A 17,435-nucleotide genomic window follows, 5' to 3' on the forward strand; every position below is an offset into this window, starting at 1 on the left:
GTTGATCCACGCACTCAACCTTCCTCGTCCCAAATGCCACCTACCCAACCACAAACATTCACCAACCCACCAAGTCACGACACATTTAACCAAGAACAAACTCAACCATTCGCACAAACCTCCTCGTCCAACATATACGACCAACCATCCCAAAATTACCAAACACCACAACAACAACAACAACAACAATCCTCATACAATCCTACCCAACATCAAACTCAGTACACCCCATCGCAACAAACCAATTACCCTTTCCAAACACCACAACAACCAATATAGTTCATGTATGAACATACACAAGAACAATATCTCCGTCCACCCCTCCAATTCACTCCAATATCTAATCCCAACTTCACCCAAACGTACTCAACTCAACATCCATCTAGCTCAAATTTCTCCGACTGTTATGTCGCAACCGTAGACTCCATGAATCATACCTCAACAACACATCAATCAACCACCTTTCCAACAAATTTAGATTTCGAAAATTTCAACCCTTTTGAAATTTTTCCAAACGAGGTCCCTATTTGTGATACATCTTCGTTCCTGCAAACATCTGCCCCCCTCCCATGCCTAACGCAACTGATCAACCACTCCGCCGAAGTACGCGTACACATATACCTACAATGTGTTATACCGGAAGTCACATGTTACAACAGCCACAAGATAATAATCGTCGCGGACAAAATTAGTTTTTTTTTCATCACATTATCATGGTGTAATATTGTTAAATAAAAATTAATAAAATAATTTTTTCTTTTAAATTATAATTATATTGTTATTGTTATTAAATATAAATTAATAAGATAATTTTATGTATTATAATTATATTTTTATTAAATATAAAATTAACTTTATGTATTAAACTAATTAATTTTTATTCACAACATTTATTTTTTAATAATTTAAATAATTAAATTATAATTATTTAATAATTATTTATAATAACAATTATTTAAAAAACATTTAAAATACAAAAAACGAAGAAAAAAAATAAAACATTTAAAATACAAAAAACGAAGAAAAAAAATGATCCCCTCCGTTTGCAACGGCGGCCATATGAAGGTCGGTGCATGCCCTCCGTTTCAAACGGCGGCCACATGCAGCAACTCTGAAAAACTATCTGAAAAAAAATCTGAAAAGGTGAAAAAAGGTGGCATTTTGGTATTTAAATTTTTGGAGAATTTTTTTTTCAAAGGGGTGGTCAAAAATCCCGAGAAATATATCAGATTTGTTTTATTATCAAAGCAATCTTTTCAGCCAACCACACGTTAGCTTTTATTTTTATTTGTTAGTTAAACATTTCTATCTATGTTAGTTTAATACATCATGTTCCATGTGCTACTAATTGTCCGTCTTGTGATAACGGATATGAAGACGATTGGCATGTCTTCTTTGGTTGTTTAGAGGCAAATTCTTCTTAGCGGGCAGCAGGTTTGTATGATGTTATATTTCACCGTCTCCATTCTTTCCAAGATGTTAAATCTGTTATTTTTGACATTTGCTGCAAGGAAGATAATAATCTTGCTGGTAGAGTAGCGGTAATGATAGAGAATTTGTGGAAGAATAGAAATGATTGGGTTTGGAATAATGAGAAAGAAGAAGCTACTAAACTAGGATGGTTAGCCTTGCACAAGTGGCAAGAATGGTTTTCTGCTCAACAAATTCGGCACTCTGAACGAATTGAGGAGAATCTCTTACAATGGCATCCGCCGTCGAGTGGCTCCTTTAAGTGTAATGTGGATGCAGGTTTTAACCGTCGTTTAGGTACAACAAACCGTGGATGGTGTATTCGTGATGATCATGGTGATTTTGTTGTTGCGGGAGCGGCTTGGGATGGTGGTACTTTATCTACTTTAGAAGCGGAAGCTTTAGCCCTCAAGGAAGCTATCCATGGTGTTAGTACCCTTCACCTTGGCCATGTTGTATTCGAAAGCGACTCTCAGGTTGTTGTTCAAAGCTTAAGATCAACCGCTTGTGGCAATTCTGAGTTTAATTGTATTATCTCCGCTATTAAGTTGTTCTTACTAGATTTTCCCCGCTTTGAGGTGAAGTTTGTAAAGCGTCAAGCGAATATGGTTGCTCACACTTTAGCTAAGGCGGCCAATTCCTGAACTCGACGCATGTTATTTGATGAGATTCCTCCTTGTATTTTCTCTATTTTGAATAATGAAAGAAGTTAAGTTTGCTTTTGTCAAAACAAAAAAAATACATGCCACTTATATTAGTTCAATACATGCAATCAATAACATTAATTAATACATAAACGGCTAGGAAGGGGAGCGGCGTGAGACATATGTGAGGGGCAGGAGATAATCTGTTTCCAAAATGGAGTGAATACATTTAGGTGGTAAAACATTGCATACTCTCTTTGGAGTGGAAATTTGAAAGAAAGAAAAATGTATCCGTTGAAAAAAGATATTCGTTTGTCACTTGAGTGTTAATCCTGTCTCAAGGAATTTGGAACAAGACTACAACTCAAATGAAAGCACCAAGGAAAATAAAAAATTGTCTTATAATGAGATCTTCCGACTAGAACCCCTTCTTTTGATTATACATTGAGGCCAATCATTGCAAACGTATAAGTTAAAAACACGTATTGTACAAAAGGCCCTTGTATTTTCTTGTAGTTCAATGTATGATTAGTAATTATAGATGTAAAAAAAATAAACAGATTTGTTTGAACATATAATTCCGATGACGAAAATCGAAACTAATCTGATAATATCTCGCACCAGACTTTAGCGTTTGGGCTATTTAATTGCTAGTCTTGTGTCCCTTCCCACCTGCCAAATCAGTAGCTATGAAGTTATTCAATAATTAATAAATCAATAACCAAAAAATATAGTAATACATGAACGGTATTAAAAATGATTCAGTTAAAAACATTTAAGTTCTCCTGCTGGGTGTCTAAAACTATTATTAACATATGTACATGAAGAAAACATGTCATCAGATCTCAAGGATAAGTGATAATTGCAGATGCAGTCCATGTATAACCTTATGTCATCTGTCAGTTGAGTCTCGACCATTATAATTTGGAAATTATATTTAAATGCCAAAGGCGCTTGAATGCAATCGAATTTGGAGGGACCAAACACAATCCACAGAAGAAGCTTCTCGAAAGGAAATCAGCCAAGTTTACCTGCTACTGTCCGGAGTTCCCCAAAAGCCGCTCAACTGCTGCATGAACATTCCCTGATGTAGCAATGAGAGCCCTTATGTTTTCTTGCGTGTCAAAGAATCCCATCTCTTGAAGCTGAGAGAGTTGGGTAGCATACAATTGTTCTGGTGGCTCTGGAAAGACATCAAGGAGAGAGCAGTTTAAAAATTCGGAATCGTAAAAGACATCAATAATGCAGTATAAAATGAACATGGAAAATTACAAAACAATATAGCAATCCTTACCATTTGATCTGTTGGGAACAGCTAGGCTACCAGCTCCAAGTCCACCAAACATGCTCGATAACATCTCCAGCCCCACATTGTTCGCTGGTCCTAGAAACAAACAAATTATAACAATTACCAAATATATTTATAAATTTTTAATGTGTAGGCAAATGAAGATTGCATCATCCAGCAGCCACATTAAATCTCCCCCATCATAGCCATTCCATAGATGCATGGGACCTTCAAAGCCCATGCCATTTGGCTTTTATTGGTCATACCATTTGGTTGGCCGTGGAAATGGTTTCATTGTCTAATGGTATTGAAGATTCTGTTTGGAGCAGCTTAAATTAGGTCAAGAATTTAAGGCACTCACCTACTTCAAGGGCCACTTAAACACACCCAGATCAACCTCAATGATTTATTACCCACCTAATAAAGACTAAGCTGAGATCTTAGGAAAAACCCCCATAGCAGACAAATAGGAGCAGAGAGCATGTAGAAGAGGATACACAATCGCATAAATTAACTGTTTCCAAAACATTATGATCCACAATAATAAATTTTGGAAAGGTGGCTTAAGGAGATGATCACACACAACTTTAAGTACAATGAAAACCAGGTGAAATATTTCAAACAGACTACCAGAGCATAGTTCTATAAATAGAAACCATAAAAGAATGCAGAATAGTCTTGCATACCGGTGGCTCCACCTGTTTGACCTGGTTCCCTGCACAAAGCGTATCATATTAGACGATCCAACCAATAGCAAATAGAGAACAGAATAAAATCAAAAGGGGCAACAAAATTCAAATTTCACTACTTAATTAGTCACAGGGTTAACTTCCATTAAAGTTGTAAGCATTGGGAGCAGGGTTAACGAAAGCTGAGGGTGGCAGAAGGATTGCCCCAATGGAAATCACATACTCAAGGATTTATAGAGGGTTTGAATGAAAGAACCTGGATTCAAGCCCAACTCGACACTCGTGCAAATGCCATTCTGGTGAGTCATACCCCCAATTGGTTGTATATGGCTGTATGCATATTTATATTTAAATATGTGCTTATAGCGTGATAGTTATGTAGACCTAGACCACAATTGTATATCTTTTCTTAGACAGGATAAAACCTCTTCAAAGGACTTTTATTGTACTAAATCCAAAAATATTGTTATTAATTATTTTCATAGGCTCTTCAAAGGACTTTTATTGTATTAACTCCACAAATATTGTCATTATCATAGGGCATCAGACAATCATGATTGGCAAAAGGAAACAAGCTACAACAATGAATATTAACAGAAAAGTTATAACCAAAAAGAAGAGGAGGCAAGAAAGCTCATCTAACTACTCCTAAGAGGTTATTATCAACAGATGTGCAAGGAAACTGCTATCATTATGGAGGCAAAATAGCACCAGCGTTGAATTATGATAATCTAGAACCATACAAATTGATGGCCAAGAATGGTTCTGCTCAAAATAAATATAAAGCCTCCATAAGAGATCAAATGGTGAAGATTAGCCTTTCTCACACTCACTTGTGAGAAAGGGGGCAGTGTCACAGGTCAAATGAAATAAGAAAAAACCCTCACATGTGGACCCAAAATGCCGACATTTTTTCTCAAGCCACCCATATCCAAGCCTGAGACCCCCTTTACATTATTTTTTTATAAAAACTGTACATACCCAACCAAGCATACATGTACCCAGTACGTATCAGATACATTAGAACCTACAATTTTGGTGCATTCATATTTCATAGTATATGATTAAGATATATCAACACAATTAAACAATCAAGTATACGTATAAATAAAGCTAGCAAAAATTAATGATTGTGAGAATAAGAATGTCAGGATTGCTCCATTACTTACTGTGTTGATTGCTGCTGACCAAGCTGAGTCATAAGAGCTTGCTGCATAGACAAGAGTTGCTGCCATAATTGAAAATACACAAGAGTTAATTTACTAAGTTATCTTGGGACAACAACACTAACTCCTATCATATTAGATTACATTAGTATTGTCAACCGTAGATCGTGGAAAATAGCATTCTGTTCAAATTACGATATGCTACAGTGTGATAGCACTGCAATAGCTACTATTTGACAACACTTGACATTAAACCATGTATCGCAAAACAACAATAATGGCTTGTCACATTTTATGCTATAGCTGCTACTTGAAAACATGGGATACATTTATTAAAATCTTTTTTTTAAACACAATTCATCAAAATTTAATCACAAATTGTTTCAGCCCATTAATTCCCAAATGCTAGAAGGCCGTTATACGACCACTTGATCTAGGCAGCTCTCAGTCCAATCAGGTCTGACTATGATACTCATTATTCTTTTTTATAATGCAGAAAACCTATTATTCAAACAACTCATCACAAGACAGGAGAAACAAAACTGAAAATAGCCGTAAAAGCATTTAAAACTAATGTTCTCCCAAAATAAACATATGACTAAATACTTCAGCATTGGACCAAAAACTTACTAACATGTGAATAACTATCAGCTATGTACTCGACACTAATTGGGAGAGCAAATTAACTCAAATTCATCAACAGGCAAGAGTATTTTAAATCTATCTACCTGCATAGTCTCGGGTGAGGAAAACATGCGAAGAAACTCTGGGTTTTGCATCACCTCTCTCATTGAATTTAGATCAGGCACCCCACGTTGATCAGTATTCATACCAAGAATCTAAGAGAAACTAAGACGTTAGAGAAATCAGTTCAAAAACATGCACAACTTATATGCACATTTAGAAAATACCTGATTCATTGTTTGAGGATTGGAAAGGATACTTTGCATCATTTGTGAAATAGCTGGATTTTGCATAAATTGGGACAATGAACCGGAATCTGGCATACCACCCAACATGCCTTCAAGATCTGGTATACCAAGCCCACCTAAGCCAGTGGGTGTCTGCTGCCGAGCTTCCACACCAGTAGTTGACCTCCTGACGTTACTTTGGGCACCTCCAGCTAAAATACTCAAGACGTGTTAGCCTAGTACTAGTCACAAACCACTTATGTATAGCTAAAAGCTTTAGAGCATGACAAATAAATTAAAATAACAAAAGAACTTCAAAATGGGACGAAAGGAGGGCATTAAGTTGCATGGTTATAAGGAGAATATCATGGTATGAATACTTACTTGCAGCAGCAGATGACCAAGGATTAGGAAGTGGGTTAGTATTGGGTACAGGGGAAGTTGCTTCAGCACTGGTAGTTGAGGGATTGGTCGATTGATTCCTTGTTTGGCCACCTTGAGTCCCCAAATTTCTGGTACTGTCATTTCCTGTATTACCAGCCATTGTGGTGGCATTTAAAAATGGTTCTTGAACATTTTCATACATGCGCCTCAGCATGTTGAACCCCTCAGGAGAAGATTCAATATTGCTCATTGCTCTGTCCGTATTCCTCATCATTTCACGCATGATCTCAGGGTTCCTTGTAGCCTCAAGTGTCTGGCGAAGTGTGCTTGGATCATTAAGTATGTGTGCCAGCTCAGGGTTTCTATCCATTAGCTCTTGCATCTGTGGGTTACTCATTAGAAGGTTGCGCACTATATCAGGGTTATTTAATAAATTTTGCATGGCAGGCGAGTTCATAATTTCTCTCACTAAATTAGGATTTGACATCAATGGTTGCTGCAATTGATCAAGATCTGGAGGTCCCGCTCCAAATAAGCTATTGAGACCACCACCTCCACCCATCCCATTGATACCTAGTCCTGGAAACAGTGAAGCTCCAAGTCCAGCTCCTCCTAATCCCCCACCCTCATTAGCACCAGCAGCTCTAGCATTAGTAGTTGTGGTATTCGCACCGCTGGTATTAGTCCCACCAGTTGTATTGGCAGGCGCAAAACCACGGACCAAATGAACAGTATGATCTGCCTCCAAACCTATAAATCCAAATTCAAAAGAAAATCATATATTCACTCTTTTAGGAAATACTCTCTCAATATCTATTCCTGACAACATAACCAATGATTTTAATTCCATTTGTATTTTCACTCTAAAACTACAAATGCATCTTTGTTTTTTCAATTACACGAAAACCAAACAAAACTCGAATAAAAAATAAAATCGTTGATTCACAACACATAAATATACAAATCATTGAAAGATCAGGTTTATACCGTAGCTTTGAAGGGTTTGATCGTCCTTGAGGATCCGGCCCTTATAAATCAACCGTTGTTGGTCAGCAGAGATATCGCAGTTCTGAGCGACGACATCCTTGAAGGAACGAACGGTGGAATCGAGGCTAACATGAACGAAAAACTTGGAACCATTGGAGCAACGAATGTTGATCTTAACTCCGTCGGTGGTTTGTGGCTCCGTCGCACTCTCAGCAGCGTCACCTCCCATAGCGTCGTCGGTGGGAGGTAAATAGGGTATCTGCAGTTGTGAATTGAACCCGCGGATCGAATCGAATGAGAAATGAATCGAAACCCTAACCTAGAACGATTGATTGACAACGAAATTGGAAGCGTGCGTGCGAGTTGTGGAAGAAATGAAAACTGGGAATTTGAGAGAGAAACGGAAAAATATTGACGAAAATAATAATAAGAAATTTCGAAGTGTGAGTTGTGTTTATATGAAATCAATAAATTAATTAATTAATTGGTATGAATAAATAAAAATAAGAGAGAGAAAGAGATAGAGTGAGGAATTACGATTCTTAACCCACCTACGCAGGCAAAGAATTGATGTTGGGCTTTTATAGGAAATCCACGTGCTCAACTAGCGCGTAAGTAAACGTGGAAGGGTTTTCTCTTAACCTCTTCCATTCCGAAAATGGCACGCTCTTTGTTAAGCGCGTGAGATTTTTTCTGTGGTAAGTTTGGTCTTACTATTTTTAATTGTTATGGGACCAGAAGTTATATAATATAATTATATAGATGATAAATAGTCGATTGGTTGAAAATAACAGTATGACTTTTTAAAAGAAAAATACAGTCCGAAAGAAGTAATGAACAATGGTGGTAGGGTTGCTACCTAAATTAAGTATGGGAGTCGGGAGATTGATCATTTGCATAAGCAACCTTGGAAGAAACGTAGCTTACCTTATTTTTATTGGAGTATCATGCATTTGTATAATTGTATTTGGTGTTTCGTTGCATTTTGGATTAATTCGGATAGGGTTGTGAAAAGTTTTGTATGTTGTTTTTTGAAATCATCCAGGAAATGAAATATTTAATTTATAGAGGTTCTTTTGGCTTGGGGTAGAGAGCCAGAGATGGCTTGTCTTAACTTTACGACCATGAAACGCGATGGCTTCTCTTAACTTCACGACCAAGAAACGTGGTCGTTAGAGAATTTGATCTCTTAGAATCATGGAGAGAGTGCTTTCTCTCTTTGACTGACCCTAAGTCAAATGTCTTTGATATATTGAGGGAGAGACCTCTATATGATTTTGTTGTTCGTCTCTTAAGGTTTATTTCAATTTTGGTTTATATGATTGAGTCTCCTCTTCAATTGTGCAATTTTTTATTGAGTTTTTTATCTACGTTTTAGTATGCATAATTCAAATTGTTTGTGTTTGAGTATTAACATTATGCTTTAAGTCAATCAGTCGAGTTCTTGGAACAAGAATCATATTTGAGATTGGTTCAAGTCATGTCATAAGTAAAATCACACAACCCTATAAGTCTAATCAAACTAAATAGGGGAAACAAGAATGTGGTGATGTTGTGACTCGAATCACATGTTACACATGATTCAAATCACGTAATTCTATGACTCGAATCACAAGTTACATATGAGTTCAATCATGAACCTTTTGTCAGTCCCTGCCAAGTTTGAGTCGAATCATGGTTTTTTCATGACTTGAATCACGACTTACATGAGTTAAATCACGGTATATACTTGACTCGAATCATAGGAAAATGGGTTTCTCATATAGTGTGTAGATCTTGTTTCACATTACTTTGCCACTTGACTCAAAACACCAAGTGTTTGTGAATCGAATCAAACATGATTTTTCACTAATTTTATGTTTCATCTCCAGCAACTATAAATAATTTTTACTCTCAAATCATCCACAATTTTAAAAAACACATTCTTCCACAATTAGTTTGTAAATTCACAAATCACTTGTTCTTTCATTTTTCAAAAGAGTTTTAGCTCTTTTGTGAACACTTGCAACTGATTTATTTCATCTTCTACCTCATTCTTTTTACATTATTGCATGGATCGAAATCTTATCTTTAAAGATTCGTGATTGTTAAGGAGATTCTTTTTTGAATTTAAAGTTTCATTGAAGATCTGGTTAAGATTCCAGAGGCTTGCAAGATTGTGTAGTGTTGTGACTGGTTCTAAAAATTCTAGTGGAAAATAAGGAGGTTCTTCTCTCCAAGTTGACCTTGGTAATGATGTGTGGAAGCCTACGAACATGATAGGAGTTCTTCTCAATCTTCCAAGATACCAACGTTCAAGATATCGACGAAATTGTATAAAAGTTACCACAGATGCAGACTTAGGAGCAGGTTGTTAGGGCTGGAAGATTCAAGAAGCGAATTCAAATAAAGAATTCGCATAGAGTTCACTTCGTGGAGCTGTGTACAAGTCAAATATTTAGAAAGAATAAATTTATTTTTAGCGTTTATTGAGGATATTGAGATTGTACGAAGTCGTGTAACTTGTCACAAATATTATTGGAAGACCAACAAAATTTTAATGGGAAAACATTGGATAGTGAATTAAGCACAAAGTGAGGACAAACGTGCCAAACCACTATAAATCCTAGGTACTCTCTCTGATTTAATTTCATAGTTGATTACATAATTTGTTTGTTCATTATTGCTTTCAAGAATTGCATGTCATTAAGATTTTATGTTATTAGCAATTAATTGTGAAAGTGTAGGTTTTGTTAGAATTGGTAATTCAATTTTGTCTCAGTGTCGATTAAACCTCAAAATGTGGTTGTAGAATCTTATTTGTATTGGCAATTGTGCAATAACACTTATCATGTAATTGATTGATTATCCAATATAATTAGTTTGTTCATTTGATTTAATTCAATTGTCCAACTAATTGTGTTGTGAGTTATTTAAGTATATTCGTGTAACTTCCAACCGATAAGCATAGTCTATTTTACGCAACGTCCGCCATGCAAAATAAATTTTACATTTGAAACTTTGAAGAAAAAATATTTTAAACTATTTTCAAACGAATTTTTACTTGGGAGGTCTATTCACCCCCCGCCCCTTCTTAGGTCATTTATAGTCCATATTCTCACCAAATAATTGACCTTAGATCTCGTCTTTTGATTAGGTCTAAGCGACTCAAAAGTTTGGGAATATGGGTGATGACGATATGTTGACAGAGGAGTATGAACTTTTCTGTATCAAACCTGGAGAATCAGTGGAATCCATCCAAGCTCATTTTCTCCATTTAATCAACAAGCTAGACAATTTGGGAAATACCTTTTCTAACCAATATTGTGCTAACGAAATTCTAATATATATGTGTAAGAAATGGCAACCAAAGGTAGCGGCCATAAAAGAATCAAATGATATTAGTTCTTTGGATATCACAAGATTGTTTGGAAAGCTTACTAAACATGAGAATGAACTTAAATGACTTGTTGAAAGCGAAGTAAAATCGAAAAAGAAAGAGAATGTAAAAGAAGAAAAATAGGATTTATCCTTGAAAGCTTTGTCATCAAGGACAAAGAAAAATAAAGACGAAGGTGATAGTTCTGACGAAGACTCTTCAAAAGAAGAAAATATGGGGTTATTCGTCAAGCGCTACAATCAATGTATGAGAAAAAATAAGCTCAAGCATTCCGATAAAAATCTCATTAATTTCAGGAAGTCTCATCCGCACAAGAAGGAACGTGAAAGAAAAGAAGAAGATGTCACATGCTTTGAATGCGGGAAATTGGTTCACTATAGAACCACGTGTTTGATACTCAACAAACATAATAAGAAAAATGATAAGGAGTCCTACAAGACAAAAGCCAAACATGCTAAAGGTCTTAGAACCTATATCACTTGGGAAAAAGAAGATGAGATCTTTTCTTCAGCTTACAGTTCAAGTTCTGATAATTAATGTGTTAACCTATGCTTGATGGCACATAAGAAAAGTGAAGATTCCGAGGTATATACTTTTGACCCTGAATTTAAGTCTTCTTATAAACAACTTTCGAAAATGTTTAGTGAAATGCATGAAGATGCTCTATATATTTTTAAGAAAACTTATTTCAAAACATGAAAAGGAAATTAATGATCTTAATAGTGCCTTAGAGTCTTTAAAAGAAGGATATGCATCTCTCGTAGATGAGCATTTTAATTTTTTTGATACTTTAGCTAAAAAGATAGTAAAGATGGATTGCGCTACTTGTCCAATTTTGAAACTTGAAAATGAAAATCTCAAAGGAAAATTAGCATAAGTTATTTTTCTATCTACTACTAATTCTACTCCTTCAAGTGAAAGAGGGATTGGTTTTAAGAAAAACTCTCGACCTACAAGAAAAAATAGGAAGCGCATTTCATATAAATATATATGTCATTATTATTGTGATAAAGGTCACTCACATTAGGCCTCTTTTCCACGTTATGAATGTCAAAGTTCCCAATGGTACCATGGCTTATATACCTTAACCCGCATGGACCCACTAGTTAGGTACCTAAATTACCTGCTTGGTTATCTGTAGGTACATCTTGTCTCAATGAAAAGGCTGAGGTTCCTAGATAGCAGATGCTTAAGACATATGACAGGACACTTTAATGCTTATCAAATTCGATCACAAAGAAAACAGTCGCATCAGTATATGGATAATGCACGAGGTAACATTCTAGGGGAATGTACTGTAGGAAATCCCCCCACACTAAGCATTGAAGATGTTTTATTAGTTAAAAGGCTTAAACACAATGTACTTGGTGTTAGTCAATTATGTGACCAGGGGTATTCTATCATTTTTTATACCTTAAGTTGTTTAATTGAAAATAAGGCAAGTAAAATTTTAGTGTTTAAGTGGTTATGAGGTTGATAATATTTGTTTGCGTGACTTGGATGATGTGTAAATGTATGGTACTAAATATTTAGTAACTAAGAATGAAGATTCATTGTTATGGCATAGAAGTTTAGAAAATATACACTTTGACTTATTGAATAAGATATCATCTAAGCATCTAGTAGTTGGTCTACCTAAAATAAAGTTTTCAAAAAATAAACCTTGTTATGCTTGACGAATGTGAAAGCAAATGAGAGTTGTTATTTCAACTTCAAAACCTCTCGAGTTTCTCCTTCTAAACTTATTTGGCCCTTCTGATAAGTGCCAAAATGTACTTATTTTGTGTATGTAAATAGTGGCACTTATCGATCCTTTTGTTAATACTGTTTGAATAATTCCCCGTTTTGTGTATAAATACGTATACTTTGTGAATAGTTGTATTTTCATATACTTTTATACCATTTGATAGTTTTTCCTGTGTTTTGTAGGTATTTATGCATATTGGAGCCTTGAGGAATAAAGTGTTAAAGGCACGGCTTCGATTTCGCAGTTTTGATGCAAGCCCGCTTAGCCACCGTCAAGCGGACTTCCATAGGCTCAAAATAAGGATGACCAAAATCATCATTTTGGTTCCCATTCATTCATTATTGGATAGAGAATTGAATAAGTTTTCCAACGCTTCGAACCGGGCGCAATTCGGAGTTACGGTTCTCGAGTTATGGCGAAAACAAAATCTGATTTTTAGCTGAGTCCGCTAAGCGGACTCTGTGCCGCTAAGCGAGATGACGAATTTTCAGACTTGCTAAAAAGGAGAAAAATCATATTTTTAGGTTATGGGTTGGGTATTTTTGAGTCCCAACACCATCAACTTCATTCTTAGAGTAAGATTGACTTAGAAAACAACACCGGGTCATGCACTTGGAAGATCGGAGGTGGATTTCTCATCAACCGGAGCTGACAACCCGCGAGATGTTTGGTTTATCTCTTCTATTCTCTGTGTATTTCTTTATGTTGGGTTTGTTTGTATAGTTACTCGAATCTTATGTATATTTACCGATTATAATGTTATGTTTAACTTGCTTTACAAATCTGTGTTGACGTTGTTCTGGATTTTTGCTCTATGTTGGGGATTTGGGTTGCTTTAGAGATAAACTTCTTGAATCCTTATCTAGGATGATTATCTGTTAGTTTCTGAACTCTAGAGATAGATTTAGAGCTAGCATTCACTGTGGGTATCTGTACTTAATGCTTTTGTGTTTGAGCGGCGAGAGAGATCGCCGACGCAAGAATACGGATGTTCTTGCGACTTCGCGTTAGAGATAACCTTAGTTGTGAGATGATCTCGTTTGTGCTCCAGAGATGGATGCTTATGTGAGAGATACGTGATGACATATATGAGTATCGTAGGTTGAGTATAACGGGTTGGTAAGTGTATGTTTGTGAAGAGTGAATATATTTACATTCCTGATAAGTTATTTCTCTTCTAAGAATGTGTTTATTCTTTTCCTGTCTATATCTTTGTTTACTTTTTTCTCATTCAATCTAAAGTTTGAAACCGTAGAAACTGTTGAATGACATCTCTCCATCTCTGAGGACGATAATTCCCGGATCAATATTTCCAAATCTTTTTTGTTGCTTGCCCTATACTGCATTCAACAAAATGGCGCCGTTGCCGGGGATGGTTGTTAAATTGCATCGCAATAGTCTCCGTGGTCTTGAGCTTTGTATATATTGTATAGTTTTACTTGTATATGTTTACTTGTTTACATTCACAAATTTTTCATTTTTGTATAATAATAGTTGTTTGTGTTCCATACTTGTGCATATGTGTTTGTTTGTGTATATAGTTGTATATTTTCGTTTTTATGTTTGTATAATCGTTGTATATATTTGTACCTGTAATGTTTGTTAAGTGGTTGGTTAGGACACTTTCTTTAGGCTTGTGCGGTGAGACGTTACCATGGCATGACGAGAGGAGGATACTTTCCAAACACCGAAACAATAAAGGCGTCGAGCTAACAAGGTAAAACAAGCGCTTGTTGGGAGGCACCCCAACGGTTGTAAAATTTTGTTTATTTGTATGTTTAAGAGGTATTTAGGTGAAGTGGAGAGGGCCGGAACACCTAATTTTGTTCTGTTTTTTTTTGTGTCCACTAAGCGGATCAGAGCCCACTAAGCGAGCATAGCAGAAGTTTGTTTTTCTGCTCTGTACCAGTGGGGTTCCCATTCCACTTGGTTCACTCATTTTTCCCACTTTCACCAAGGCTATTTAGTAGTAGATACTAGTTTTATTTTTCTAATTCTTTTATTGGTTGTTTATACTCGAATTTTGTTGGTAATTCGAAGATTTTGAGGTGATTTTCCAAAGCTTGAGTGTTTCAACTTGCGGATGTATGGTAGGATATTGTTTTTGAAGTGTATCATTCAAGGTACTCATTTATCGCTTTCTATAGCATAACATATTTAGGAAACTTTTCATTTGTACAATTACCATACCATTCATTCTTTTGCATTACTTGCTTGTTGATTGAATCACTTTTAGTTCCCAACCATAAATGTGAGGAAGCTTTCCATTGTTTACATATGCTGGAGGCCACAATCTTTGTTTTAACTGGATTTTATTATGCTTAATCTTTTGTTTATGTTGATTTTATGAAAGCATGAAAAGGATCAAGGTATTTTGTTTCATTTTGAGCACAACCACCATAACCAAATAGTCAATTCACCTTGTGAGTGTGTGATCATTTGTTAACCCTTTTGATATTTTTGTCAATGTCCATGTTGTTTTTGCTAAATGCTTATCTTTGAGTGTTTAGTTCTCATTATAGCATGGATGATTGATTCTTTATTTTCTTGAATCCTCAACCATGATTTTTTGTATGAATTTTTACCTTGCCTTAGAAAGTAGAGAGTATTCACATGATGATGTGGTTGAATTCAAGTTGGGGAGAAAAATGATTGTGTACATATTTGGTTGTTGCTATGAAATTGAAAAGAAAAGAAAAAAAATGTGAAAAGAAAATAAAAAAAAAAGGAGAAAAAGTTTTGAAAAAGAAAAAGAAAAGAGAAGTGAATAATTGTGCTAATAAGTATTGTGATTGGTTTGAGAAACTTGTGGTTAAGGAAGAAGTTTAATCGAGATTTTGTTGCTTAGAACTTTGTGGATTGATCACTCCCTTAGGTTTAGGCAAGTTTTTGTTTCGATTAGCCTTAGGACTTATCCCTTGTTTGTTAACCAAGCCACATTTCAACCGTGAAAAGTCCTTGTGATTCTTGCTTTTGTATCTTCAATGTGATTTTTGGATGAATGCATAATTTAATCTTTTGTTTGCAAGATTGTTGGATGAGTGTTAAAAGTCCCTCACCTTTGTGTGTTCTTCATCCATTGATGAATTTTTGCTAAGTGTGATTCATGGTGTGAGCTTGTATTGTGTTAGAATTTTTTGTATGCTTTTTGTATTTAGGATTAGTTTTATTTACATGTTGTCGTTGTAGGATAGTGGTAAGTATTTACTTTGTTTATACGTTTTTGTATTGAGTCATACATTTGTTTTTGGTTTTCTAAACTTGTTGATTCACAATTCTTTGGTTTATTACTTTCAATTATTTGATTTATTTGACATTGTTTGAGGACAAACAAAGTTTCAAGTTGGGGAGAGTTTGATAAGTGCCAAAATGTACTTATTTTGTGTATGTAAATAGTGGCACTTATCGATACTTTTGTTAATACCGTTTGAATAATTCCCCGTTTTGTGTATAAATACGTATACTTTGTGAATAGTTGTACTTTAATATACTTTATACCATTTGATAGTTTTTCATGTGTTTTGTAGGTATTTATGCATATTGGAGCCTTGAGGAATAAAGTGTCAAAGGCACGGCTTCGATTGCGCAGTTTTGGTGCAAGCCCGCTTACCCACCGTCAAGCGGAATTCCATAGGCTCAAAATAAGGATGACCAAAATCATAATTTTGGTTCCTATTCATTCATTATTGGATAGATCATTGAATAAGCTTTCCAACGCTTTGAACCGGGCGCAATTCGGAGTTACGGTTCTCGAGTTATGGCGAAAACAAAATCTGATTTTTAGCAGAATCCGCTAAGCGGACTCTGTGCCGCTAAGCGAGCTGGCGAATTTTCAGACTTGTTAAAAAGGGGAAAATCACTTTTTTAGGTTATGGGTTGGGTATTTTTGAGTCCCAACACCATCAACTTCATTCTTAGAGTAGGATTAGCTTAGAAAACAACACCGGGTCATGCACTTGGAAGATCGGAGGTGGATTTCTCATCAACCGAAGCTCACAACCCGCGAGATGTTTGGTTTATCTCTTCTATTCTCTGTGTATTTCTTTGTGTTGGGTTTGTTTGTATAGTTACTCTAATATTATGTATATTTACCGATTATAATGTTATGTTTAACTTGCTTTATAAATCTGTGTTGATGTTGTTCTGGATTTTTGCTCTATGCTGGGGATTTGGGTTGCTTTAGAGATAAACTTCTTGAATCCTTATCTAGGATGATTATCTGTTAGTTTCTGAACTCTAGAGATAGATTTAGAGCTAGCATTCACTGTAGGTATCTGTACTTAATGCTTTCGTGTTTGAGCGGCGCGAGAGATCGCCGACGCGAGAATGCGGATGTTCTCGCGACTTCGCGTTAGAGATAACCTTAGTTGTGAGATGATCTCGTTGGTGCTCCAGAGATGGACGCTTATGTGAGAGATATGTGATGACATAGATGAGTATCGTAGGTTGAGTATAACGGGTTGGTAAGTGTATGTTTGTGAAGAGTGAATATATTTACATTCCTGATAAGTTATTTCTCTTCTAAGAATGTGTTTATTCTTTTCCTGTCTATATCTTTGTTTATTTTTTGCTCATTCAATCCAAAGTTCAAAACCGTAGAAATTGTTGAATGACATCCCTCCATCTCTGAGGACGATAATTCCCGGATCAATATTTCTAAATCTTTTTTGTTGCTTGCCCTATACTGCATTCAACACCTTCGAGGACAAGAAGTTTAGGCGGTAATTATTACGAGTTTGTAATTGTGAACGACTATTCTAGATTTACTTG

The 17,435-nt window shown here is 35.7% G+C and overlaps 1 protein-coding gene across 1 annotated transcript; it reads right to left on the reverse strand.

Moving 5' to 3' along the window:
- Nucleotides 1–2,483: 2,483 nt before the first annotated feature.
- Nucleotides 2,484–7,996, reverse strand: LOC131651968 (ubiquitin domain-containing protein DSK2a-like). The gene is made up of 9 exons (XM_058921714.1): nucleotides 7,540–7,996; nucleotides 6,553–7,302; nucleotides 6,169–6,380; nucleotides 5,986–6,096; nucleotides 5,261–5,319; nucleotides 4,089–4,117; nucleotides 3,409–3,498; nucleotides 3,146–3,297; nucleotides 2,484–2,786 (listed from the first exon to the last, which is right to left on the reverse strand). Exons 1-8 carry the CDS (start codon nucleotides 7,766–7,768, stop codon nucleotides 3,149–3,151), a joined length of 1,629 nt encoding a protein of 542 aa, XP_058777697.1. The 5' UTR covers nucleotides 7,769–7,996; the 3' UTR covers nucleotides 2,484–2,786; nucleotides 3,146–3,148.
- Nucleotides 7,997–17,435: the final 9,439 nt, after the last annotated feature.

Source organism: Vicia villosa, linkage group LG2, assembly GCF_029867415.1.
Source record: "Vicia villosa cultivar HV-30 ecotype Madison, WI linkage group LG2, Vvil1.0, whole genome shotgun sequence".
Lineage (NCBI taxonomy): Eukaryota > Viridiplantae > Streptophyta > Magnoliopsida > Fabales > Fabaceae > Vicia > Vicia villosa.